Raw genomic sequence first — 25597 nt, forward strand, 5'->3', positions numbered from 1 at the left:
AGATCTCATTTTAGTACAGTATTATTGATAAAGCTTGTATAAAGAAACCTTTAAATCCACAGGCTTCCAGTTTACACTAGGATTATATTGAAATTCTGTAAAAATGTTCTGTTTTCCATTAAATGTAGGCCTGGAGTTACTTTGCCTACACCATTATTACACACCAGTTCATTGCTGCATTTGGAAATACAGCACACCATTTGTTTCTCATTCATATATTTAGAATAATAACTCCACTCTTCTACATCCCAAATTTCCATACATTTTGTGGTTGAGTCACAGTTTGCTGAAATAAAATTACACCTTGAGATTTGGTAGTTTCATAATTGTTCTTTTAAGATAAAAGTGTATGGCTGAAGCCCACTGAAAAAAAATTCTGAGTGATTTGTCTGTGGCTGAGTCATTCAGGCCTATGTAAGCTGTAATTTAAAACTGATGCTATTATGTAAGTACTACCATATGAATGAGGTTTTTTTAGTTCTGTTCACAGATGCAGAGCAGAACTATTCATAAAAAACTGCATGAGATTTAATAACTTAATTAGTTACCTGTATTTTTAAAACATCACTACATTCAGGAAGCTTTACAGTTGTTGATAATCTGCTTACATATCTCAGAAAAGATCTCTCGCTGTCCATGGTAACAAACAAGGACAATGTGTAATATTCTGTCCCTTTGTATAGGTAGAATCTGGTAATTAAGAAATATCCTTAATGTGGAAACCTGGTGGGAATTTTCTATCAAAAGAGACTGTTTTGCTGTAATTGCATTTGCTGCTCATTTAGAAAAGAAAAAAGGGTGTCCTGACAGCAGGTGGTCAAGACACCTTTTTGGAGGAATACCATTTCTTCTTCCTTATGAAGAAGAAAATGAGAATTCTTTTTAACTCTGGAAAATTGTATCTGAAGTACTTTTATTTTTTTTCTCTTTTGTAAGCTAGCATCTGGTAGAATCAGCAGCTTTTTGCATTGAATGAAACTGTCCTTTATTGTCTCCTCTCTTTTTTTGCCATCACCCATATTGTGATCACTAACAAAACATTAGGAAAACATTGTTAAGAGTAATGCCATTGAAAAAATCTTGATTTTGCTTGACTTTTTTCTGATGTAAAGCAGAAAGAGCATAATGTACTTCATCAATATGTTCTCAAGTCAATAATTTTAACATATAAAATAAAGATTTTAAAAATAGACTTAATTGTTATTTTTAGAATTACAGTAATTTCATGACCATAAGGCGCACCAGACTATAAGGCGCACCCCCTGGGAGTCGGCAAAATTTGCAACTTTGTAGATCATATAAGGTGCACTGGACTATAAGGCGCACTTTTTTTTTGCAGCGAGGCTCCGCCCCCAGCTCCCCCCGTGCGGTTGCTGGCCGAGCCCCACCTCAACTCGGCAGCCATGGGCCCCCGGGACTGCCTCCACCCGGCAGCCATGGGCCCCTGGGACTGCCTGGACCCGGGAGGGGGGGTGCCGCGGGCCCCCTGGCCCACCTCCACCCGGCAGCCATGGGCCCCTGGCCCGCCTCCACCCAGCAGGGGCGGTGCCGCAGGCCCCTGGGCCCGCCTGCAGCCGACTGCCGTGACACTGCTGGCTCCGCCCACGGCTCACAGCTCACACTTCTGGTTTGGCGAATTTCACAACTTTATAGATAATATAAGGCGCACCAGACTATAAGGCGCACTTCCGGGTTCAAGGGAAAATTTTAGTTAAAAGGGTGCGCCTTACAGTCATGAAATTACTGTAAAAGGTATATATGTAGTTCAGATCTTCCAAGATGATGAGATTTGTATTATTTTTCTCAAGCTATTTGTTTTCTATTGTATTTGGTACTGGGAATGGCAAGGTCTTAAATCAACCTGTGTTCCTGTCTATCCTTCGTTAGTTTTATCAATAATGTCTGAACTTGAAATATAATTCTTATTTTAGCCAGTAAAAAATCTGTTGTAATTGTACTGTATTCCTTTCCCTAAAAGAAAATCAGGATATTTTCCCATCATTGTATTGTTTGCATGAGCAATAATTTTTGAGACCTAGAAAACAAACTGTAACTCTGTGAGGCTTAGCTGGAAGTCTGAAGATGTGAACAGGCAGGCTTCTGTCTGTGATCTTGTAAACAAGCCTGTGGCAAGTACTTTTGTCTTTACATATATGTACATATATTTGGAGAAGACAGGTGTTTTATACCTGACTAAGACCATATTCCCCACACAATTAAAGAATCATAGAATGGCTTGGGTTGGAAGGGACCTTAAAGACCATCTAGCTCCAAACCCCCTGCCATGGGCAGGGACACCTTTTACTAGACCGGGTTACTCAGAGCTCTGTCCAACCTGGCCTTGAGCACTGCCACAACGGGGCATCTACAGCTTCTCTGGCAGCCTATCCTAAAGCCAACATCACACTAAAAATTTCTTTCTAATATCTAATCTAAACCAGCTTTCTTTCAGTTTGAAGTCATTCCCCCTTTTCCTGACAGTATCTGCTCTTGTAAATAGTCTCTCTACATTTTTTTTTTGTAGGCTCCTTTCAGGCACTGTCTTGTGTTCTTAGAGAAAGTGAAATTAAAAGGGATCAGTGAAATGACACCAGCACGCTTCTGGATAGATTTTGATGTTGATTGCTATAATTTGCATTGAGACTTCTCAAGAAATAAGAAATTAAACTGTTAATATTGATTTCTGCCTGTTGTATACCTATGCCTCAAATATATACTTTTTTCCTTGTCTGGCCTACAGCTCCTGTTGTTTCTTAAAGCCTTTACTGAGACGGAGCAGACAAAACTGGCAATGCTTTCTGGCATCCTGTTAGCCAATGGGACTCTTCCAGCTACAATTTTAACAAGCCTCTTCACTGACAATATAGTCAAAGAAGGTAATTTTCCATATCTTTCTTCTTATCTTAGCTTTTTTATAGGAGATGTATTTTATTGCAACATATTAAATATGTTGCAATAAAATGAAAGTTGGAAACTTTTGACCATACAGCAGAAATCAGTATTTTAAAGTGGAAGCATATACAGACAGCAGTGCCCAAAATACTTTGTGAAATCTTGTAAGAGGCCAGACAGACAGAAAAAAGCCACATAACAAAAACAAACCCCAAAGGATTTATGGTTTTTTGCAAGTCATTTTTGTGTGTGCAAAACTGTAGAATTTATGTATTATTGTGGTACTATAAAGGTGTGAAGTATAATATCTATTCCTGAGATAGATCTGCTGGCATTTCTTCAAGTGTTGCCAATATCTTGTGAATGAGAAGTGGGACAGAGATCCCATGGAGGCCAATGGGATATTGCAGAACAAAAATCAATTCCCATTTTGCTTTCGTACTACTAGTGATCAGTGACTGATAAACTTTCTTATTTGTGTTTCTTATATGATGAGTAAAGGAGTTCTTTCAGTCTTAAGGTACAATGCCTTTTTGAGATCACTTTTTTTAAGGATTTTTGTTAATATATTTGTAGCCATCTACTTTGGAGTCCTGATTCTGCAACCGCTTGTTCAACAATTTCTTTCTCTGGCAGTTCTGACTACCTGATATGATTGCAAATGTACTGGTAGTGTTGTGCAGTTTACATGACCTTTCTTTGGTTTTGTTAAAGAGTTACATATCAGCTAAAATGTATTCTAATTTTCATTTTTTAAAAAATTATTCTAACTTCATGTTCTTATTTACAGCATGCTAACCACTACATTTGTCTTCTAAATGCTGCAGAAAGAAAAGCCACAGCTGCAGTATTGCTCTGTCATCACTCACAACTTTTGGAATCAGAATTAAACTAGGAAAAATCTCAAACAAAAGCACTAATCCATGTTTTTAGGGTGATTGTCTGCAGTGTGATTAAATGAAAGTCTTCCTAGTTACGGGAAGACAAGATGCATTGGAAAACTCAAATTTTTAAAAATCATCAAAATTGTTATATTTTAAATTTAGCATTTTAAGAATACAATTTTTATTTGCATTATGAGCTTATGTTTCTAGGACCCCAAACTTTTGCCAGAGCTTTCATATACTTTTAGTTCTTGTTTTATATGTACTAAAAATGTATTCTTGACAGAATTTGAGGAAAGATTGTTCAGTCAGTATTGTGGGGTAGGTATTTTATGTGAGAATAATTGAAGATGCAAAGATAGTTTAAAAATAGGGAACAAAGCAAGTAGATCATACATTAATAAACTCAATGATTTCTTTGATTTACAAAAAAAGCAATGCTGCAGGCAGGTGAGGTTAAAATACATGAAGAAACAATTAGGTGAGCTGAGGGAGTTGTTGATCAGCATTGGACTTGTAACATTGGCTGGGAAATGGCTGAAAGTGAGATGAGGGTAGATTGTGTGTATGGGAGATCTGTCAAGTTTGAGTGCAAATTTAATTTATTTTTAGATTACCTTATTTTAGTGTTGTCTGTTATATATAGATGGAAAACAAAATAATATTTCATGGATTGCTGACATACTTGTAGTAGAGATAGAGAAAGGTCTAGGTGGTGGTGGAATCTTCTCAGGGTTAAATGTGCCCTGTGCTGGCAAAGTTATGCAAATACAAAGAGCAGCTAAGGGTTAGTCGATAAAATAAATGGCTGAAATTACTTTCTGCAAATAAGGGAGAAAAAGAGCGAAGCAAACGAAAAGAGAAGAGCTATTTAAAGGAAAAGAGTGGCAGCACGTGCACAGAGTTTAGGAACAGGCCAGTGATAAACTTGGGCTGTAATGAGAAGCAAGTTTGAAAATATGTGGGTAGTGAAGCCCTAGAACAACCTGTCTCTGTCATGGTGTAATCCCAGCCAGCAGTCAAGCCCCGCACAGCTGCTTGCTTGCTCCTACACCAGCAGGATTGAGGAGAGAATGGGCGGGGTAAAATCTGAAGAACTCTGGGGTTGAGAGAAAGACAGTTTAATGGGGAAAGCAAAAGTTGCACACAATGAAAACTAAACAAGGAACTAGTTCACTGCTTCCCATGGGCAGGTGTTCAGCCACCTCCAGGAGAGCAGGGGTCCATCACACGTAATGGATGCTTAGGAAGGTACTTAAAATGTTCACTTGCTTCTTCTCCCCACCTGATATATGCTGAGCATGATGTCATACAGTCTGGAATATCCCTGTGGTCAGTTGGTGTCAACTGTCCCAGCTCTGTCTCCTCCCAACTTTCATGCCAGCAGGGCAGTTGGAAAAGCAGAAAAGGTCTTGGCTCTGTGTAAGCCCTGCTCAGCAATAACAAAAACATATCTGTATTATCAACGCTGTGTTCAGTATAAATCCAAAATAAAGTTCTATACAACCACTGTGAAAAAAATTACCCCAGCTGAAAACAGCACACCCTTTAATACTGGTACTGGCATAAAACTTATTTTGTTTTAAGCTAAAGCTAGGAAAAAAGTGTAGGATACATCTATTAGGACAATGCTTGGTGGCAGAGACCATTCCATTCAATTTTGGTGTTGAGCATATAAGAACGTGGATATGCTGAAGTGTTTGCAGTGGAAGTTATGCCTAAGTCACCTACTGGTTCACCAAGATTTGTGAGTCTTGGCTAGTCAGCTTGCAGCACTTAGGTTTGCTGCATCTTGTCCAACATTTAAAACAAGCTCAAAGAATTTGCCAAGCCTGTCTTGGCATGGCATTGTGCATCCCTGGTTCTGTACAGCACTTCTCTAAGGATCGTGTCTTATGACTAAGCTCCTGAAATAACCTTGCCAAAACTGCCATAACAGTCAAGATGTGTAAAGACTGTTAGTGAACTTTACAGTGGTCTGGGAATAGTCTCTTCTGTTCTTGTTTGGTGACTCCTTTAAGTCAAAGTATCCTAGAAATAAAAATAATTATTATCTATCTATAAAGGTGCTAAGAGTGATGAAGCTCCTTCTCACCAGTAGGTCCTTAAGAGCTAAGAGCTTCTGGACTACCTGGAGGTGAGACCAGAAAACTGCAGTGGCCAACTGTAGCATAGGATTGTGCTGTTCATTATGCATTACCATTATCACTGCCTTCAGTAGCCCTGATGTTGGTATGAGTGTAGTATGGAAAATCACAGCTGACCTTAGGTGACCTTCTTCAAGGATGAACTCCATCTCTGAGCCCTTTCAGCTTCCTTCAGCTTCCTGCAGTGGAGAATGGTGCAGCTCTAGGAAATAAGAGGTGTGGGTTTAATGCTTTATTAACTCCTCTGGGAAATCCACAGCTAGTAGAGGTAGAGTTCATTTCATTTAATACACAAAATTTGTGTATTTAATTAATAATTAATACACTAATTTGTGCCTCGAGGAAGGAATTTTTTCACTTAAAACAGTGTTTGTGCCTGGTACAACTGGCTACTAAATGCCTCCTAGGAGGACATAGTACTATCAGTCACCTTGAAGTTGCGAAGTTATTTCACCCTATTCTAGGATTTGCTGAAAAAACTTTTGAAGATATGGGGTTTTTTTAAGTTCTTGTTCCTGATTATCATTTGTTTTGTGCCAGTAGTTTCCTGTTGGTTTAATGCATAATTTTTCTTTTTGCACTGTACTCAGTCTGTGAATTGGGAATGTAGGAAAAATAATTGCAAAGAAAATCTTTGAACAGCTGAATGGAGATGGGCAAAAAAGATTTTCAAGCAATCTAGCATAATTCAGAAAACTAATTTTGCATTAGAGAAAAAAATAGGCGTTTCAGTGTGATGTGTTTGTTTCTGTTGTCATAAATGTATTTTCATTCCACAGTCTTGTAACTTTTTTGTAACCTTGAACTTCTTATAATCAACTCTAATTTATGTTGAAAATTGCTGAAACGTCTTTTGTCCTTTTCTCTAATAGGGATTGCAGCCTCTTTCGCTGTAAAGCTTTTTAAAGCATGGATGGCAGAGAAAGATGCCAATTCTGTTACCTCTGCTTTAAGAAAAGCCAACCTCGATAAGAGATTGCTAGTAAGTACAATATATTTTCAATAATCTTTATCTCTCCCAGGGAAAAAGAAGAAAATGAAATGCAGATGGTAGTTTGCTGTAAGCATGTTAACTCCCCCTCAGACTCTGTTAGCATTTCTAAAATGTTTTTAAACACAGCAATATTGTTATGGCTGTAGCATTGATACAGGTTCAGGAATATTAAGTATCACATGGTTTCACATTCTGTCTCTATTTTTCCTGTAGTCAGATGCCTTCTGAGAGACTGTATATATGGGACTTGGGAATTAAATAAATGGGTTTTGTTTTCTAACCACTGCTAGCAAAACATAGCAACAAATGGGTATGAGAAGCTATATTTCTTTAAATATGATTTCATTTTGTAAGTAATATACAAAGTATAAGGAATTATGATTAGAATTTAAGTTTTTGAAGCGGCAGTGTTTAAATAGTGTAGTGAATGAATAGTAAGCTAATTTTCTGCAGCAGTAGCCATCTAGGTATCATAAATGGTCCTGCAGCGGTAACAGCAGACTTAGCAGGTGTAGTGCAGGAAGACTTTCAGCCTTAGGAATCAAAACCTGTGTTCTGGGTTTGTAGCAAGGTATTCAGAGAATATATGAATATATAGCAATTTCATGTGCCTTTTTCTCCCAGTATTTTTCTGAAGATCATTTAGGGTTTTTTAATCCTCAGAAGGATTGCTGCTGCAATAATCAAGTCAAACACGCTTGCTGTGTAGCACTGTCTGAAGACTGTAGTATTTCCTGTTTCTACCTCAATAATCTATAATTAAGCAAGTATCTTTCAGAAGTGAAGCAGCTTCCCACGCCCCTCCATGTCTTCAATTTGTATTTGATTTTAAATGTCCAAGTCATACATAATTTGCCATTAAGATGGGAAATGGGCTAATTACACTGTTTATTGGGGAGGGGAGGTGAGGAAGAAAACTGCATCTTAATTCTGTTACAAGCTTGACTGACTTAAACTTTCAGCTGTTGGCTCTCACTAATCTTCTCTATTAAACAACTGTAAAGTATCAGATGATGTTGCCTAGCATAGATACCCTCATGAAAGTTTCTTCTTAATCTCATGGATTAAGATGGAAAGTCATCAGCTGCTTTGTTAAAAAGAAGTGCTATCCATCCCACAGATCATTGTTAGGACACCAAGAATGGATGGTAAGCAAATGCCATGGAATGCTTTCCAAGATGGGGCATTTTCTATAATGTTTTTAGGAATAATTTTAACTTTTAACTTTTCTAAGTAGCTGGACTTTAATAAATTGACAGTGTCTTTTAATTAGAAATGCCTACAGGAGTTAATATTAACAGTACGTAGTAGATTTTGTGATTTTTGTTAAATAATGCATTAGTGGTGGGCCAGGCTGCCTGCCCACTTATGTATTATTGAATGTATTTTTCTTAAGAGATAAATGTGTAGATGCACTGGGAGGGTGTGATGAATGTGCTTTGCCTTTGATGGCTTTACCATCTATTTCTTTATACTTTCCCTTCAAGACTCTGGAGTCTGGAAAAAGTGTGGCTCCTCTTAGGACTGTTTTGAGCAACATGTTGGGCTCATGGCTATTCACAAGTACATGCACTTCACATAGAGTGGATATTAGCTTATTTATGTAACTGGACGTAATTTTTTACCTCCACTACAGTGAAGCACTGCAATATGAATGAAGTGTTGACTTTTCCAGTGTGGATACAAGCAGTGTTTTAAGTGAAGTAACAGGTTATTCCCACTGTTCATTTTTTAAAAATGTTCTGTCCATTCTTTCCATTCTGTCAAGAATCATAGTTGGTTGTTTAACAGAGAGCATTCCTGTCTTTTTAGGAACTATTTCCAGCCAACCGGCAGAATGTGGACCATTTTGCCAAGTATTTTAATGAAGCAGGTCTAAAAGAGCTCTCAGATTTCCTTAGAGTTCAGCAGTCACTGGGGACTCGTAAAGAACTTCAAAAAGAACTACAAGAACGTCTCTCTCAGGAATGCCCAATTAAGGAGGTAAAAGTGGTTTTTTACAACTTTCTGTTTATATAATCATAATCAAAGACTTAAATCAACATTAGGTAGAGAGGAACAGATTTCTTCTGTTTTTCTTTAAGCTATTTTAATTTATTCATCGATTCACTCTGTGCTTAAGACTAAGGAAGACAAATATCTCTTGGATTTCCAAGTGTAGTTAGTTGCCTGTTGGGTGCGGGGGGAGGTTTCCTTATTTATCCGTGAGAATATATTTCCTTAAACTGCACTAAGTGTTAGGTTGGAGGGGAGGGACAAAATCTTGTTGTAATTTTGTTACTTAATACTTCTACACCATGGTGTTTTAAATGACTACAAAGTATTTGGAAAGTCAGCATTGTTTCTGGTTCATTGGAAATGTCCCTTATTTCCTTTTCCAGGTAGTGCTTTATGTAAAAGAGGAAATGAAAAGGAATGAGCTGCCAGAGCCAGCAGTGATTGGTCTCCTTTGGACCTGTGTCATGAATGCTGTGGAATGGAACAAGAAAGAAGAACTGGTTGCAGAGCAGGCCCTCAAACATCTAAAGGTGTGTGCATGGATAAAGAGGAGAAGAAAGCTGTGAATTCACAGAATACATTCTTTGGCTTTCAAGTTTTTACCTGTTTAAATACAGATTTAGATTTTTGAAGGCTGATGCTGAGCATACCAAGCATTGTGTATAGTCTAACTTCAGTCAAATGGATGCAAAACTGAGGTAGTTCAGCTCATAGAGTGCCCTGAGTCCCACAGTGCCAGGGCAAGCCAACGTGGTCACAGCCTGAGCACCTCTTCCTTGTGCTTTCCCAGGGTGCCAGATCCCTGAGAGGCTCCTTGCACTGGGGCAGGGCTAAGCAACTTCTGGGACTCTGCCTGCTCATACTTGTCAAGTGATGAGCCAGGAGCTGGCTTGGGAATGTGTGTACATCCAGTGTGATTATTCTCTGATCCAACTACTGTCCTTGAGGATGAGGGAACTGCATACATAGAAAGACAGACTGCAATATTGCAGTACCACCATTGCATGTTGGTACCAAAACTCTAAAGACCTTGGGATAGAAAAGAAACACCAAAGCAATGCAGAGACATCAGTCACTGCCATCATTGGTGTTCCTCATCTAAATCTGAAGTAATTGTGCAGTGCCAGGCACTGGATCTGAGAGAAGAGGCTTTTCAGCAGACTTAGTCTTTTTAAGCAGGTAATCTATGACCAGAATACTCTCTCACAGCCAGGGCTTCAAAGCTTTGCCTCGGAACAGAAACAATCTGGGCTTTATTCTTTATGATAAAATAGATGTTTCTTCATATTGGATGTCTCTCCATACTTGGGTGTTCCCAAGGACTGGTCCTGTCCTTTTGTCTGAATTTGGTTTCCCAATCAGTAATCCTAGAAATGCAGTCGCTTGGGGTGTTGTGTAGTCTTTGATGGGAAGACTGAATGCCTTCAAGTTTTCTCAAGTGGCTCAAATAGCAGGAGAAAGACAAGATAGTTTCCAGAAGGAGGAGAGACATTGTTTTTCTTGTTCTTTTGATGTAAAATTTGATTATCTCTCTTTGAATTGTAACAAAGTATCCATTGAGATTTACTGTCTAGTACTGCAGGGCAAATTAACAAATGTTTTCTGGAATATTTGAACTCTGGGAAAAGAGAAACATAGCTGCCTTTGTACAAATCCTGTTGACTGGATGTTTAGTCCTATGCATCTCACTGACCCAATCCCTTAGCTATGTATATATCCCAAATGAATTAGGGGTATCTTGCTATATAAGAAAGGCATCTTTCTAGGTACATCCTCTTTCTAAAAACAGAGGAAAATCTGTATTGGGTATTTACTATTTGCACTCAGGGATAAGATTTTAACAGAAGCATTAGAAATAGAAATTTAGACTTTGACAGCTGCTTCTTCACAGTTCAGTCTTCAAAAATGAAACAGTGTTTTTCACATCCTTCTTTCAGGATAAGTGGAGACAGATCGTGGATCCTTCTTAGGGCTTTCAGCCACTTCAGTGTATGAGCCAACTCCAGAAAGTGGATTAACAGTGTTAGGATGATACAGAGCTCAGTTCTGTGTCCTCCTGTGTGTCAGTGTCCCAGGAAACAGTTAGGCAGTTGCTTTGACCTGGTACCATGACTGGGATGTGTATAAATACATACTTGATGTGTGACATGCCAGATGGTGGGATTTATTCTTCTGTGGCTCTAGCTGACAGGTAACTTTGACAAAGTACATTGCCAGAGCTTTGGCATCTGGATACCAGTCTCTAACTTACTAGATTCTTTCAGTAAGTTGTGCTCAAGGCACCCCTGAAGAGATGTGTCAGAACACAGAGTATTGACCTAGTTTACAGATCTGAAAAAGCATTGCTGTATGGGTGGCTACCTAATGGTAGGCAAGCAGCAGTACTCAGACAGTGCAGTAAAAGTCATGTCTGCCATCCATATGGAAGGACTAGCAGGAGCTGACCTCAGGAGGAGACAGGGCAAGCTGTTCAACCCTGGATCTCACAGAATAAGCTCCTCATTGTCCCAGTAACCTCACTGTGACACTGGGTCTTAGTGCCTCGACCTCCCCCAGTGCAAAGAAGAGATGTTCTCTATGGGTGAGGAGACTCTTCAGACAATTCTCACTGGGGGCAAGGCTTTGGTGAGCTTCACAGACTCCCTCCCTGCTCCCTAACATGGCACAAACGGAAAATAATGCCACTTGCTCAGCCTGCAATGTGAAGAGAGCTCCTTAGTCAGTTAGACATTTGTGAAACTCATAACTATGAACCTGTACCAATTGAGAAGTGAGGGAGGAATGTGAAGGGATTAAAGTCAGATGTGGCAAAATGAAGACAATTTACTTCCAAACTGATAACATAGGATTTTTATTAGAAGTTATTAATGTTTACAGACAGCAGCAGTTCACAAACGTGTGGATGGGGGTGAGTTCTGCTGATGGTGTTAAATCAACTGCACTGTATATTGCTCTGCCTCCCTGCAATTTGCCTAGATACCAGCTTGATGCTACAAGGGCTAAAAAGGGAAAAAGAGCTGCTCAAGCCTGCACAAATTTTTCAGTGCTATTACCAAAGCACTGATGTTGTTTCTAAAGATGTGACTGTACCTGCCAGGAGTAGAAAAACTTGGCCTGTGGTGTTAGCTCTATCTAGCCATTTTAAGAGAGTTTCTTCCCAAAGTACTAAATACCATCAGCCTGCTGAGCTGCTCGTTGCTATTGTGATTTCATGCTCTCTTAAATAGCTGATAATTATTGTAAAACATTCTTTGGAACACCCTTTCAAATTTCAGTTGATTTTCATGTGTTTTAGTAAGTATTGCCATGGATCATATTGGGTAAACCCCACAGGATTTAGCCCCTTGCAGAGAGGTGCTGAAGTTTTAAACATGCCCATCAGTGCTGTGGGTGATGGGTGGTTTGTCACCTAAGACCAGCAGCAGTCCTGGTCACTCAGACCAGAACTCTGTGATACCAGGCTGTTGCAAATCCAGCTGGAGAATGCCAAACTGGGGGTTACTGAAAATTTGGAAGAAAGACTGAGCTGATAAGAAATAGTAATATGTAAGGAATATTTGACTAGGGTCTTTGAAGATCAAAGGTAATTTAACTTCATCTCTGAAAAATGCTCTTAATATTACCCTAAATTTAAGATTGCAATCTTAGCTGGACTCATCACAGGCTAAGATGACAGGAAATTAGAGAGATATGGACATAAACACTAGCTTTTAAGGAAAGATATGGTCCTTCAGCATAATTTTTAGTTTTAAGATCTGAAATAAGAGGGAAAAATTGCACAACAAATAAGTTTTTGCTGTATTTTTTATTATCAACTCCAGGAAAAGACAATGAAATTTACTATTACTGTCTTGTCATAGTAACATTAGCAGTTAATACTGTGCTTGGAAAATGTTGCTGTTTACCAAAGGTTGTCATGATATTCTTGACTGTGGTAATGAGAAAAAATAAGGACAGTTGATCAGAGTCAGCTTGGAATAATTTACTTTAATTCAGTTTCCTGGGACTTCTAAAAATCCTGTCAAACTGGAGACCTTTTTCCATGTATTTCAACATGGGATGTCTTACGTTATGAACATCTGTAAAGTATCACTCCTGAATGAATAGAATGCTGCATTGTGAAATGTATGACAGAAGTAATGCCAGATTGTGGGCTTTATAAATTGATTTTACAGAATTCAGTAACTAAGTGGTACTGAATTTTAGTTTACAGCATGCAGAACATGCTACAAAAAATCATGGATATTTGTGTGTATGCATTGTATGCGTTTTAGAAAATGCAGTGTGCAAGTAAATCTAAAGTTTCAGCAAAACATGTTCAAGGATGACATTCATGATGTTTACTCTAAAAAAGTTTGTTTATTTTTAAGTACACTGACATGCATTTGGGTTTTTACCATCTCTTCCTTTCAGCAATATGCCCCCCTGCTTGCTGTGTTCAGCACTCAAGGCCAGTCGGAGTTGATCCTACTCCAGAAGGTGCAGGAGTACTGTTATGACAACATCCACTTCATGAAAGCCTTTCAGAAGATAGTGGTACTCTTTTATAAAGGTAAAAATATATAATTCATTGTTGTATTCTGTGCTTGGATTCTCAGTGTCAACCACTCTCCTATGATGTTTCACCAGGTAGTGCATATGAGAAGGCTATGTTGGTGTTGAACTCTGGAATGCTTTGTGCTTTGATACTTCAAAGGACTGTGTGGCAGCAGGAAAAGCCAAAACAAGCCCTTCTCTCCCTCTGTGTCTTTCGTACCATATTCAAGGAGCATAAGGAGGATCAAGCACTGTCCAGTCACTTCAAATGCAGTTTAGTCGTTGTATAAAACCAGTTCTAGGAAGACATTTCTATAAACTTCTGGCAGATTTCAAAAGTAGATCAGAGCTTGATTTTAAGAAACCTTGAAAGTACAAACCCTCTTAGCAGGAAGATTTTTCAGGGATTTGGAGGTTTTTTTACTCACTCCCTATCAGAAGGAGCTTTCCTCATTCTTCTTTTCCTGCCAATTTTTTGCAGGTGCCATAGTTTTGATGGGTTTCATTTTTATTGTGAAATTGACTTCTTCACAAGTTTATTCTGATCAGGTTGTCATAGAGACTAATGCTTTTGCACTGCGTGTGACGGGTGGGTGCCTAACAGTTTGTTCTGACGTTCTTGCTATAAATAGTTGGAGGAGAAAAATCAGCAGGAGTAGGATCCTAATGTTGATCTTTGTTCACCCTGTTGAGTCCAGGTACATGTTCAAGGCAAATGAGTTCCAACTGTTAAAATAATTTCATGGTTTCAGAAGGCAGAAGGAAGTGAGTCATGTGGATTTATTTCTATCCTTCTTTCAATATAGCATGGCCTCAATGGTAAATGAAAAAGCAATGCACCTTGTCCTTCTGCCCTCAAATTCTACAGTTTGTAAATACTGTTAATGACTGTAGAACAACTTGAAGCTGCAAGCTGCAGCAATCAATTGATTCAATTTTCTTTCAGAAAGAACATTTGCTTCGGACATGGTGAATGAGAGGTATAATTGCTGTGCATTCAGAGCATAACTGATGGTCAAACCAGAAATAGTCTTGTGTGGGATTGCCTTCAGAATTTTTGTAGATTAATTACTGTGTTAACCTGCAAGAGCAACCCTGACATTCTAAAGCATTTAAAAATTAAACAGAAAATAAATCACTGAATTGTATATTAAACTTAACGTGCTTGAAGAGCCTAGTTCCCATTTACTCTGCTCATCCCATGTGCTCTTGTTCTGACTCTGGAGATTACTTGGGCAGGCTTGTTCAGAGGGCTGAGAAGACTCCAGCCTCAGCACTACAGGTGCCACAATACAGTTTGGGACTCACGTGATGTTGGAGCTACCGTACGGTCTGTCCAATATGTGCAATATGTGCTGTGCCTGTACTCCTGCTTGGAATATCTGGGGCGGGTGTGCTGCAGCACCTGCCTCTGCCATCTGATGCAGTCATGCGGCAGCACGGCTGCCAGCCCTTCCTGGCCCCATTTAGGCTGAAGCTGGATCTGCCCTGTTTGACAGACCTGCTGCCTGCTGGCAACTGCTTGCCTGACCTTACAACCACTGCCACAGGGCCCTTCTGGGTGCTGGATGCAGGGAGCATCAACTCCATCTGGTTTTGGCAGCTTTGGAGTTAAACAGTGTTCATTAGGTGAGGACATGCTACTTTGTCAACCAGGGCAGATTCTGGGAGCACTAGTCTTTCAATTCCTGTTTCTTCTGCATGACTCTGTTGAGCTTTAATGGCTCATGGTGTGGTTTGTGCAGTGCCTTGCTTCCTGCCTCTTCTTTGTTTCAGTGTTGGTAGATTTCACCCTCTCCTTCTCCCCAGTTCATATCTAACCACTAAAAACAAGCCATCAAGTCTTTTTAGAGACATACACTTTATTTAGATAACTTCCCAATGACAGCATATCTTTTGTTTCCTAATAGCCGAGGAAAAAATCCCCCTAAAGTTTTACTGGCTGTGTCAGTGGTGAGGCAACAGCAGACAGCCTTGTTCCCCTTTCTGTTGTTCTTAAGTGGAACATGCACAAGATCTGGAGAGGTTTCAGGGTCCCTAATGAACTTCATCTAGTGACAAATAAAGGTATCTGAATATCTGTGAATGGGCAGATTAAAATGCAGTTTTGTACCAGCATGAATGTGGACAGTTTGTTGCTTGCTTGTTACTCATTATGAGGGAGTGCTTCCTGGGCATAAAAATAGTCAGCAGTGATGATAGGCACCTAATGCCAGTCACGCTTTAACTAATTTAGTTCTATGACTACTCTTATCAGCATGTCCAACATCTTGAACCTCAATGCTTTCCATATTTCCATCATGAAATAGCCCTTGGATTACTTTCCTGTGAATTACCTGGGAATACCTGAACATGTTGACAGCTGGAGCTCATTAGCACCTAGATCTTGATGCTAAAAAAGTCTGTGGTGTTGATTTTTTTTTTTTAATTTCTTATTCTGTCTCTAAACAAGAAGGAGCTTCTGTTTTTTCCCCAATGGAAACCCAAGCCCTATTTTTCCTTGAGTAGCAGCAGCTTCTTACCAGCTTGTAGGTATAATTTACAAAAGTAGTTCTGTAGCTGGTTAAAGCTTGTTGACATCATCATCATTATTATCATTTGTATTTTAATTACTACTATCTACCCTTGTGTTCCTGAGACAGTATAGAAAAAAATAAGCTGTCCGGTTCTATACTGATCCTCAGTTATAATGTTGCTTCTCTGGTTTTCACTTAAAGCCAGGACAGTTGTTAATCTGACAGCTGCGTTTTGGCTGAGATCTAAAAGCCAGTAGCAAAATAAGAATTGCTGAATTCTGAGTGGCACTCAGTAAGTTTGCTGATTTCATTGCTTGCATTGTAAGATGTATGTTGTTTGTTAGTTCCTTGCAGTGTGTCCCTTAATTGTTAGAAAAATAAGCACTGTTTTTATTGGAATACATGCTATATATGCATATCATATTCACCTGTTGATCCTTTTAGTTTATTCTTTATGTCTATCCTTGAAATTTCAAATGTGAAATCTTGACACTGTTGAAATTAATGGTCATTCCTTTCATGAGATCAGAATTTCATCCTTTGAATGGCAAGCACAAAGCCTCTGTGTACTTTTTCATTAGAATTCAAGACAGCATTTACAAAATACAAGAAGAAATAACTGATGGCAAGTACACGTGAAGTAGGTTTGAGGCATAATTAAACCTCAGAGATATTCTTTTGCAGTACAGCAAGTGATGCAGACTGACAGAGATTCTCAAACTCTGTAGGAAACACTTAGAAGAATGGAATCTTCAAGTTCCACTTCATATAATATTTTTGGTTTTTGATGGATCACAATTATCTTTAAATAGCTTCAATATTCAAGTAGTTTTTGTGGTACTCAATACAAAATTTTCCTGGGAAGAGCCCAAAACAAACCAGAAAGGCTTTAACTGTACAGTGGGTGACATTCCTTGCATTGAAAGAACCCTTGCCTGAAGGCTCTGTTCTCCCAGCTGACTTAGCTGCAATAGAGTTGAATTTTGCAGACTGATTGACTATGTTGGCAGCTGCCAGGGTGTGCTTTTCCCTTTACTGCCCGTGGCTATGTGGTTTGAGTTAAAAGCAGAAGTTCTCTTGAACTTGGGTGATTGAGTGCAAAGCTGAGACCTGAACTTCAAGTAACTTTCCAGTTAACCCTGGAGAAAGGAGACTGGGCTGTTCAGTCTCCCTGCTCTGCAGCTTCTCCCTTTCATGAGGGAGGCTCTGGCTGTGGGTGGTTTAAGTGGCAGTTGGCTGCACCTGCAGGAAAAGCATCTCTCTGGGGCTGACATCACCTGGGACTGCAGTGAAAATGATGTGCACACGCCCACAAACTGCAGTGCTCAGCTTCAGCCATTAAAATATATCTATAATCAACTTTAATGAGGAATAACTATATATATACAAAATGAGTCATTCCCTTCATCCTCCTTCCGTTTTCCCTTCCCACTGCTTCAAAGCAACTTAGAGGTATGATTAAATACACCATGTCCCACATGACTGTTGAATTGAGCATCTTTGTGCTGGTGGGAGAATGCCATCCCTTATGAGCACTGGAGGCATGAATGTATTACACATAATATTTCTTAGAAATTAAAGGAACATTGCAGTTGTCCTTTTTGTAGTCCAGGGCATTTTGTTCTTCTCTGTTAGGGTAGGAGGTTTATTGCCATGGAGTTAAATACAGGCAAATTTTTCACCTTTCAGACTGGCAAATGTTTTAATCTTTGAGGCACACTGTGAGATTACATGTTGCTTTTATCAGATTGGGGTTTTGGGAAGGGAGGGAGAAATTGCACTTTCCCCTTTGGCAACAAAACATCGGGCTTACAGGCTTCAAATAAAAAAAAACAGACTTGAGTCCTATTACTTTTGAACTGAGCTGTGTGCCTACCTGGAGGTGCTTCCTTGTATTCCTTCATAATGTGACTTGTCATGCAGCAATGGGCTTCAGCACTTCTATACAGCTGCTTCATACTTGTGAGTGTCCACAGTGCCCCAGAGCTTGAGCTGGGAACAGGGTTGCTGTACATGGGTTTTGTTGTTGTTGTTGTTTTTCCTGTAATCTCTCCTGATTTTCTTTACCTGTCCTTATGTGTTATACCCTGAGTAATTTTGCAGATGTAGTTGTGTGAACTTCAGTACTCTGAGGTAAATGTAATCTTTTCACACCCCCTTTTACATTAAACTGCAGGTTCATGAGTCCATGTGAAATATTTTCAGGTTTGCTAAGTTAAAATCCAGATTCATTAAATACTGTAATGCCTTTGAACTGCTGCTAAGGACTGCCATCAAGTATTTAATGCAACATGTTGGAAACATCTTTCTTGTCTCCAGCATTTCTGTAACATTGGAGAAAAAGTTCATTGTGGCAGGTTGTGATTTCAGGAAGATGGTGGATTTTGTGCCTCTGGTAGGTTCACTAAGCACAGTTTGTATGTACAATTTATAATGCAAAAGCCTAGAGCTAGCTCAGTCCCATTTTCCCTGTATTTTCTAAGCATTACTGTCAGCTGCAGTAAACTGCAGAAGAGGTTTTATTTTGGAAAAGTGCCTGAGAGACAAGGCAAATTTCCAGTCAGATGCACTTACTAAATTCCTAGTTTTCAGGGAGATTTCATGTTCAGTTCCTTTTGAATGTCTTGGAATAGTTTTGATTAAGTTCAAACGTATCCCTGGTTGCTTCCATCTGTTTATTATTCAACAGCATATGTGAAATGTGTCTCTTCTGTCTCATTTGATCAGATGCTTTGGGGTTTTAGTGTCATTTATTTCAGTTTGTCTTCTTCCTTTCCCTGCCACATCTGCTCCAACTTTAGGCTGAAGCAGAAGGTGATGGTCAGGGTCGGTGCCTTGGCAAGCAAATACCCAGTGGGTGGGTGGTGGGACAGCATCAGGAAGCTCAGGGAAGTAGTGAAGTACATAAATGTGTTGATTTTGAGCAGGGAGGGTAGTTTGTTCAAAGACAAAAAGAATGGAAATTTTAATGAGGTGTAGAAAGCTGTTTTTAGTCTTTTTATAGAACAAATACAGTTTGATTTTTTTATTGTTGTTGATGTTGTTGTTTGTTCTTCCTCTTGCATTACATAACTGCCAAAATGCCATTGTGGATTCCAGATTTTGCCTCCACAGCCATCAATTACTGAGATACTTGGCTTGGCTGGATCACAGGAGCTTTGTCCTGGGGCTAGAGGTCTGTTGCTAGACCTAAATTTGCATATGCTGGTAACAATAAGTGTCCTTGCTATTTATTAGTGTTTCTTTATTCTGAATTGTACTCAGCCTCACATGTCCTCACTGACAGCTATTTTATTCCCGATGCTTGACATAAAAATGTAATCTGTGCTCTCCATCCAAGCCAATCCCTTAAAATAGGAGGTCTGAGTAGTGACCTTAAAACTTATTAGCTACAAACAATATAAGACCTTTAGGAGGAAATGATTGCAAAAAATCCCTACTGACTGTCTCTTAAGTCAGGAGGTATCTGTCACTTCATACTTCTAGAACCATGCACCATTCTCTGATAAAACAACAAGAAAAAGCATGGTAATTCTTATTGTGGTAACTTCCAAGATGTGCAAGCTGATTATTATATTTCTTTTATCCAGCAATCTTATGTGGTACATTTAAAACAGATGAATAAAGAACTCTTCTTGACAAAAGCACAGTATTTGATATTTTATTTTAAGCCTAATTCATTACACATTTTGTTGCGTCTGGAACCCATTATATGCATCAATATTCAGTATTTGTAGCCTAATATAGATCATGCAAAGCTTATTCCACTGCAATCATATTAGCTTTATGCTGCCTTTTAAAAAAATCTTTCTCCTCTCATGTTCAAAATCTGCTAATCTCTAAAAAATACTTTCTTTTTTTACAAACACTGATCTGTATTTCAGCTGATGTTCTGAGTGAAGAAGCTATCCTCAAGTGGTATAAAGAAGCACATGTTGCTAAAGGCAAAAGTGTTTTTCTTGACCAGATGAAGAAATTTGTGGAGTGGCTGCAAAACGCTGAAGAAGGTATGAGCTCCTTTAAAGAACTATGCAAACTCTTTGCAAAACACTTTTTTTTCAACATTTTAGTTGTACCAGGATATGAAGTTTTCAGGACTCGAAATACAAAACAGCAGGCATGACAGTCTCAGTTGTTTCCAAGCATGCCAAAGCCTAACAACACTTGTTCCTTTTTTAGTGATTATGGTGTCCCTGTGAAGCCCTTTATTCATTGGGTACCACTTGTCTATAGATAAACTCTTTTTGCTTCTGCAGGGAGGAACTCTGCACTGATGACAGCATCAAGTGCCTTGGTGCTAACACCTGCAGCCAAACAGTTTTCTGTCTGTGCCTTTTTTGCAATTGCCATGTTTAATGGCATATAGCATGTTCTTGCCTGTGCTCTGGCTCTTGAAGCTGGCTTTAGCTGAATGGTCAGGTTAACATAATGTGGTCTGTATTTGCTGCTTTAAAGGGGTTATTTAGAAGGGGAACTACTTTCTTTAGTCCCTAACTTTCTTTTCCTCATGTTCTTGATAGGAAAATACTTCTACTGAATAAGTTATCTTTTTTTTTTCATGGAAAAAGAATTCCCCATTAGTTGGGAATATAAATCCATGTGTAATAGATAGGGATAGAATTATTAGGCTTCATTTGCATCCATTTAATATAATTAATTTTATAAACTTGGAGGGAATATGTACTAGTGACAAGGAAAAAATAAAACTTAGCAGCAATTCACATGTTCAGATGGCAGTATAAAAATGGCAGCTGCTTTCACACTTGAGATTTTGAATGGGCAAGCTTGGTCAAATTATGCTTTCTTTTTTTCCCCCTTTTAATTTTCTGCTTGTATGCCTCAGTTGCTCTTTATTTTTATCCTTTCCTGCATGTCCCCTCTGCCAGATGTCCTTAATTACAAAGTCCAGTACAAACGGAGACAAAATGTTTCTGTAAGAACACGCAGACCATGTTTGCTCTCAGAAATCTGATCTATGGTGTAATATTTTTTGGCAGTGAGCCCTTTCCTGTCAGGTGAACATAGAAATGCAATATGATGCAAAATAGCTTCAGGTTACAAAACCAGCATGTGTATTTCTGCTTCTAGGTTACTACTACTACTTCTGCTTCTATTACTAAATGAACTATATCTTATGCTATAGAAATCATTAGAAAATTAGTTTTGTACATGTTTCATGCCTCCTGTAGGGTAACACCACTTAGCCTTTCTAAATAGGCTGGATGGTGATGCCGATACTGGTATTTGCAAAGCAAATAGTTTTAAGGGTGCTTCCTGGATGAGAGCAGTACAGTCTACTTCTAGAGATTAGAAGAGTGAGCAAACAATACTGATCCTTTATTAAACTCAGCTGTACATTTTGTGGCTCTGTAGATGAGGACCAGAATCATTCATAACAACATGGTGAAAATTTTAGTGACAGATCTGTAAATGAAGAGCTCTACCATAGAGGGCAGCAGAGTAAACCTTCATCTCAAACTGTGTATTTCTTTTTTGTTTGCTCTTTTTGATTTGCCAGCCTTTCCTAGGAAGTACTAGGTGTGGTGAAAATTTTCATTTTCATTTTGTAAGGATATGTTGTTATTTTTATAGAATTATTCACATCATTGTCCTTGTGCAACCTACATGAAGTGTTTTATTCTCTTCTCTTCTAGAGTCGGAGTCTGAAGGGGAGGAGAACTGAGGTGGTTCCACAAAGCACAGTCTCAATCTAGGTTAATGCCAAATGCGCTTGGGAATGCCATACTGTTCAAGCAAAGAGGCTTTACTTCAGTGTCATACAGAAAACTATAGACTAGACTTTCCTTTTGTTTAGAAGAATAAAGGTTTTTAATGGAGCCCTGAGGCATTAGATGCTTTACTTGGGACTCTACCTCTGGCTCAGTGTACACTAACTTAGGCAAAGACATTCAGCAAGGAGCCATATAGAAAAAATGAAATTAAATACTTATGGACTCCTTTTTATTAACGGTCTTTTTCAGGTACTATGGTATATGAACACTCCAATTTCTGTTTATAGAACTGTTTGGTCTGTGTTTGTAGCTCAATATTGGCTTGTGTATGTGATTTGACACCACCACATTTTTTTGAATAAATGGCTTTTATATCTTAGTTTTGTGGTATTAGTGTGTATGTAAAAGTTCTGGCTTCCCAAAGTTTTTATGATTCTTCAAGTAAAAATCACACAAGAATAACAACAGACCATTTTCATACTTCCCCAGAAAAATCAGCAACTGTAGTAACTGGTGTAGAGATCATTGTTAAATCTTTATTCCCATCCTTACAAACAATTTCAGACAGATTAACAATATTCCATAAAACAAATATTGATTCATTCTGTTCCTTAATTCAAAGAAAATGTACAGGAACAAATGTGCGGAATCCCAGTTTTGGAGGTACAATTTATGCAAATGATATATAGAATAATGTGCTCTGCTCAGTCCAGACTACACTCAGGTTTTTGGTAATTGCTGAATTTCGAAAGAGAAATTGTCTCATTTTAGAAGAATTAACTTCAAAACATACATGACTAGAAGTCATTACATGTGAAATATAAAATTTATTTACATCAGGTTTAGAAAAACCAGGCTTGTATTGTTACAGGGGAAAAGCATGACAAGGCATAATCAATTAATGAAGTGGTGTATTTTGTCATTAAGAACCAATAAGCTAACAAATAGTACAGATTTTTCTGAGGGAAAGTCAACACTTCATATAAACCTCAGATAATACGAATGTGTCCTGTCTCAGTATGTATCTAGCTTTACTGTAAACAGCAGTTAGCAAGTGGAAATCAAGTGCTGCTGAGTGCCAGCTTTCCATCTAGTACAGCATTTATTTTCGTAACCGGTATAGATCTTTGGAAGGGGAAATATGGCATGGTGATGTTTCCAATAAGTTCGACAAGACCAGAGCCAGTCATATTAAAAAGCAGAACTGATGCATTAGCTGCATACTTTCCATTTTAGTCCTTGTTATTACAGAAAATGAATTTGCTGGGCATGAAAACACATGCACTGAACTCTGCAGCTGTGACGTGGTAGTACTGAGTCATTGATATGCAGCCAATATTGCTAAAAACATCTTAAATTAAAAATTGCCGTTTCCTGAGGTACTAATGATTATTTATTTTGGTGTACCTACACCCATTTTTCTGTATAATGTTAAACTTAGGCCAATCTCAAAGGTGCCAATCTTGAGTAGTGTGCAGAGATCCCAATCCCATTTCCCTGCAGTAAGGCTGCCAGGGAGAGCCAGGCACAGCTGCGGGCTGGCTGGGCCATCTGCTGGAGACAGAAATCATCGGCTGCAAGAGCACTGCGAGGCTAAAGGCAGCAAATCTGAGGTGCCTGCCTCAACTGTGCCCCCAGCACACTGCAGGTGAAAGCAAAGCTCAGTCGATCCACTGCATTGAAGTTCAGGTGTCTCCAAGCCAGGCGCCAGTTGTACGTGATGATTGTTTCAGGTCCCTGCCAAGTTGAGATATTCTGTGACTGCTGACACAGTTGTCCTAGCTCCATTTATAGTCATTGTGTTGGAGAGAAATGGGTGTTTTTAGCACAAGGCTGCTGGCCAAGTTGAGACTTGTGAGTTGGAGCAGGGTGAGGAGTTGCACTCTGGGCTGACAGGAGTTGTTCACTTTTCAGTCAGGCCATGCCCAAAACCCAAACGTCTTCTGTGTTCATATCATGCCTAATGTTGTTGCTCCTGGGAGCTCCTCTCAGCTTGCCCTCCCCCAGGAAAATTATTAGGCACTAACAGTTTCTGAATCTAGTTTTCAGGAATTTTTCCCACTTAATCTCTGAGATCAGATGGGAACTTACATGAGTATTTTTTCTTCCAGCATTTCACATATATGCTGGTAGGTAGGGGCACATACAAATAGATCTGGTTTGCATCAGACTGAATGTCAGTACAAAAGCATATTCTGATAAGGTTTTTCAGGAAACCTGCAGATTAGAAGCTGAGCAGAGTTTTTGATGTGACTCCCTTCAGGGGAAGTGCCCTTCCCTTGAAGCCTTCAGAGAATGTGTATTTCAGTTTAAAATGTTCCCAACCCAAGGAATTTCTTCAACACAGCTCTTGAATTAGTGTTCCTCTGCTAGAGAACTCAAAGCTACATTCAGCACCAAATGCATGTTTTAAATATGGAATCAGTTGTCTCATAAAAATAAAAAGATACTTAATAGAAAATGTGCTTCACATAATAGATGGCATTCAATTTTGAAACTGCGATCTTAACTGTACATATTTTACTTTACAATAAATTGCAATAGGGTGCGCTTTAAAATGGGGATTGCTGAATTTGAAGGTTATTCTTCTATTCTGGCCTCTCCCTTCTGAAATCATGCTGAGGTTTTTAACTAAGAAAGCCAATTACATTGCTTTAAAACATTCTTCTGGTGTACAAGTGCTCTCCAGGAGAGAGACCATCCTTGGGATGTAACAGTGAGGTTTTACAGTGAGGTTGGTTAAAGTGCTGGTTATGAATCTGAAAGGGCTGACACAGTTCCTATTTCTTGCTGGTCCAACTACCTAATTGCATTGCAGCCTTGTCTTAACTATGTCGAGCCCTGTCAAAGGGAGCTTGCAGCCCACTGCAGTCAGTACAGTAATTTCACGATTACAAGCCACACTGACTATAAGCCGCATTGCCAGCTGTTGGCAAACATTTTGTTCTTTGTCCATACACAAGCTGCACCCAATTATAAGCCGCTCTGTCGTTCTCAGTGAGGACCTGTGTGCAACAAAGTTGCCAAATAGTAACAGAATTGCGGGGTGGCGGGGTTTACTGGCTCAGCTCGGGCCGTGAGGGCTCGGGGCTGCTGACGGGACCAGGTGGCCCAGCTCGGCGCTGCTGCTCGGCAGGGCCGCTCGGGGCCGGCCGCCGCCGCTGCTGGGCTTGCTCACCCTGGCCCGGTGCTGCCCCACGGTGGCAGGGGGGCATGGAGCCCACCAGCACCCGTGGCGGTGGTGAGAGGCGCAGATGGAGCCTGCTGGCACCCACGGTGGCGGCAGGCAGGGACAGGAGCCCCCTGCCTCCCCTCGAGCTGCGGGGCCAGCAGGAGGGAGCCCACGCCTTCCCCCCAGGCCACGGGGATGGCAGGAGGCAGCTCCCCCGCCTCTCCCCTGCCCCAGTGCTGCCTGAAGGAGGGAGCTCCTCCGCATCCCCCCCCTCCCCGTACTGCCTGCACGAAGCCTGGCTCCACCCGCTGTGAAACAGAGTAACTAATTTGTAACAATCGCGTAAATGCCGGATTTTACTGGCAGGTGCTCGACTCGGCACCTCGGTTTGCACTTCTGGGGTTGGAAATGTCAGAAAATTATTCACAAATTAGCCGCTCCTGAGTGTAAGCCAAATTTCTGGTGTGGGAGCAAAATTTTGGTCAAAACGGTGCGACTTGTAATCGTGAAATTACTGTAATCCCACAGATCACAAACCATCATCAAGATAATGCTCCCTGCATTGTTTTCACCCTTACTGTGCTTTGGCTGATAGAGATTTACCCCCAACAAGGTGATGGCCTGCTCTGCCAGCATCCCCCTTTTCTGCTTGGCCAACACATCCCAAATCCAGCAGCCAGACCTGTGCCAAAAGGAGTGATGGAAAACTCCCCACCCTCATCCTTA

The 25597-nt window shown here is 39.7% G+C and overlaps 1 protein-coding gene across 1 annotated transcript in view; it reads left to right on the forward strand.

Annotated features, from left to right (window-relative positions):
* Positions 1-22078, forward strand: part of BZW2 (basic leucine zipper and W2 domains 2) — a 56805-nt gene extending 34727 nt beyond the window's left edge. The window contains exons 6-12 of the mRNA XM_033071086.2: positions 2741-2876; positions 6796-6905; positions 8730-8900; positions 9299-9445; positions 13329-13467; positions 19852-19974; positions 21622-22078. Coding sequence (XP_032926977.1) covers positions 2741-2876; positions 6796-6905; positions 8730-8900; positions 9299-9445; positions 13329-13467; positions 19852-19974; positions 21622-21650 — 855 coding nt within the window. The 3' untranslated portion in view covers positions 21651-22078. The remainder of the gene's footprint in view (positions 1-2740; positions 2877-6795; positions 6906-8729; positions 8901-9298; positions 9446-13328; positions 13468-19851; positions 19975-21621) is intronic.
* The last annotated feature ends 3519 nt before the right edge of the window (positions 22079-25597 follow it).

The sequence above is a fragment of the Catharus ustulatus genome, chromosome 1 (genome assembly GCF_009819885.2).
Source record: "Catharus ustulatus isolate bCatUst1 chromosome 1, bCatUst1.pri.v2, whole genome shotgun sequence".
In the NCBI taxonomy this organism is placed as follows: Eukaryota; Metazoa; Chordata; class Aves; order Passeriformes; family Turdidae; genus Catharus; species Catharus ustulatus.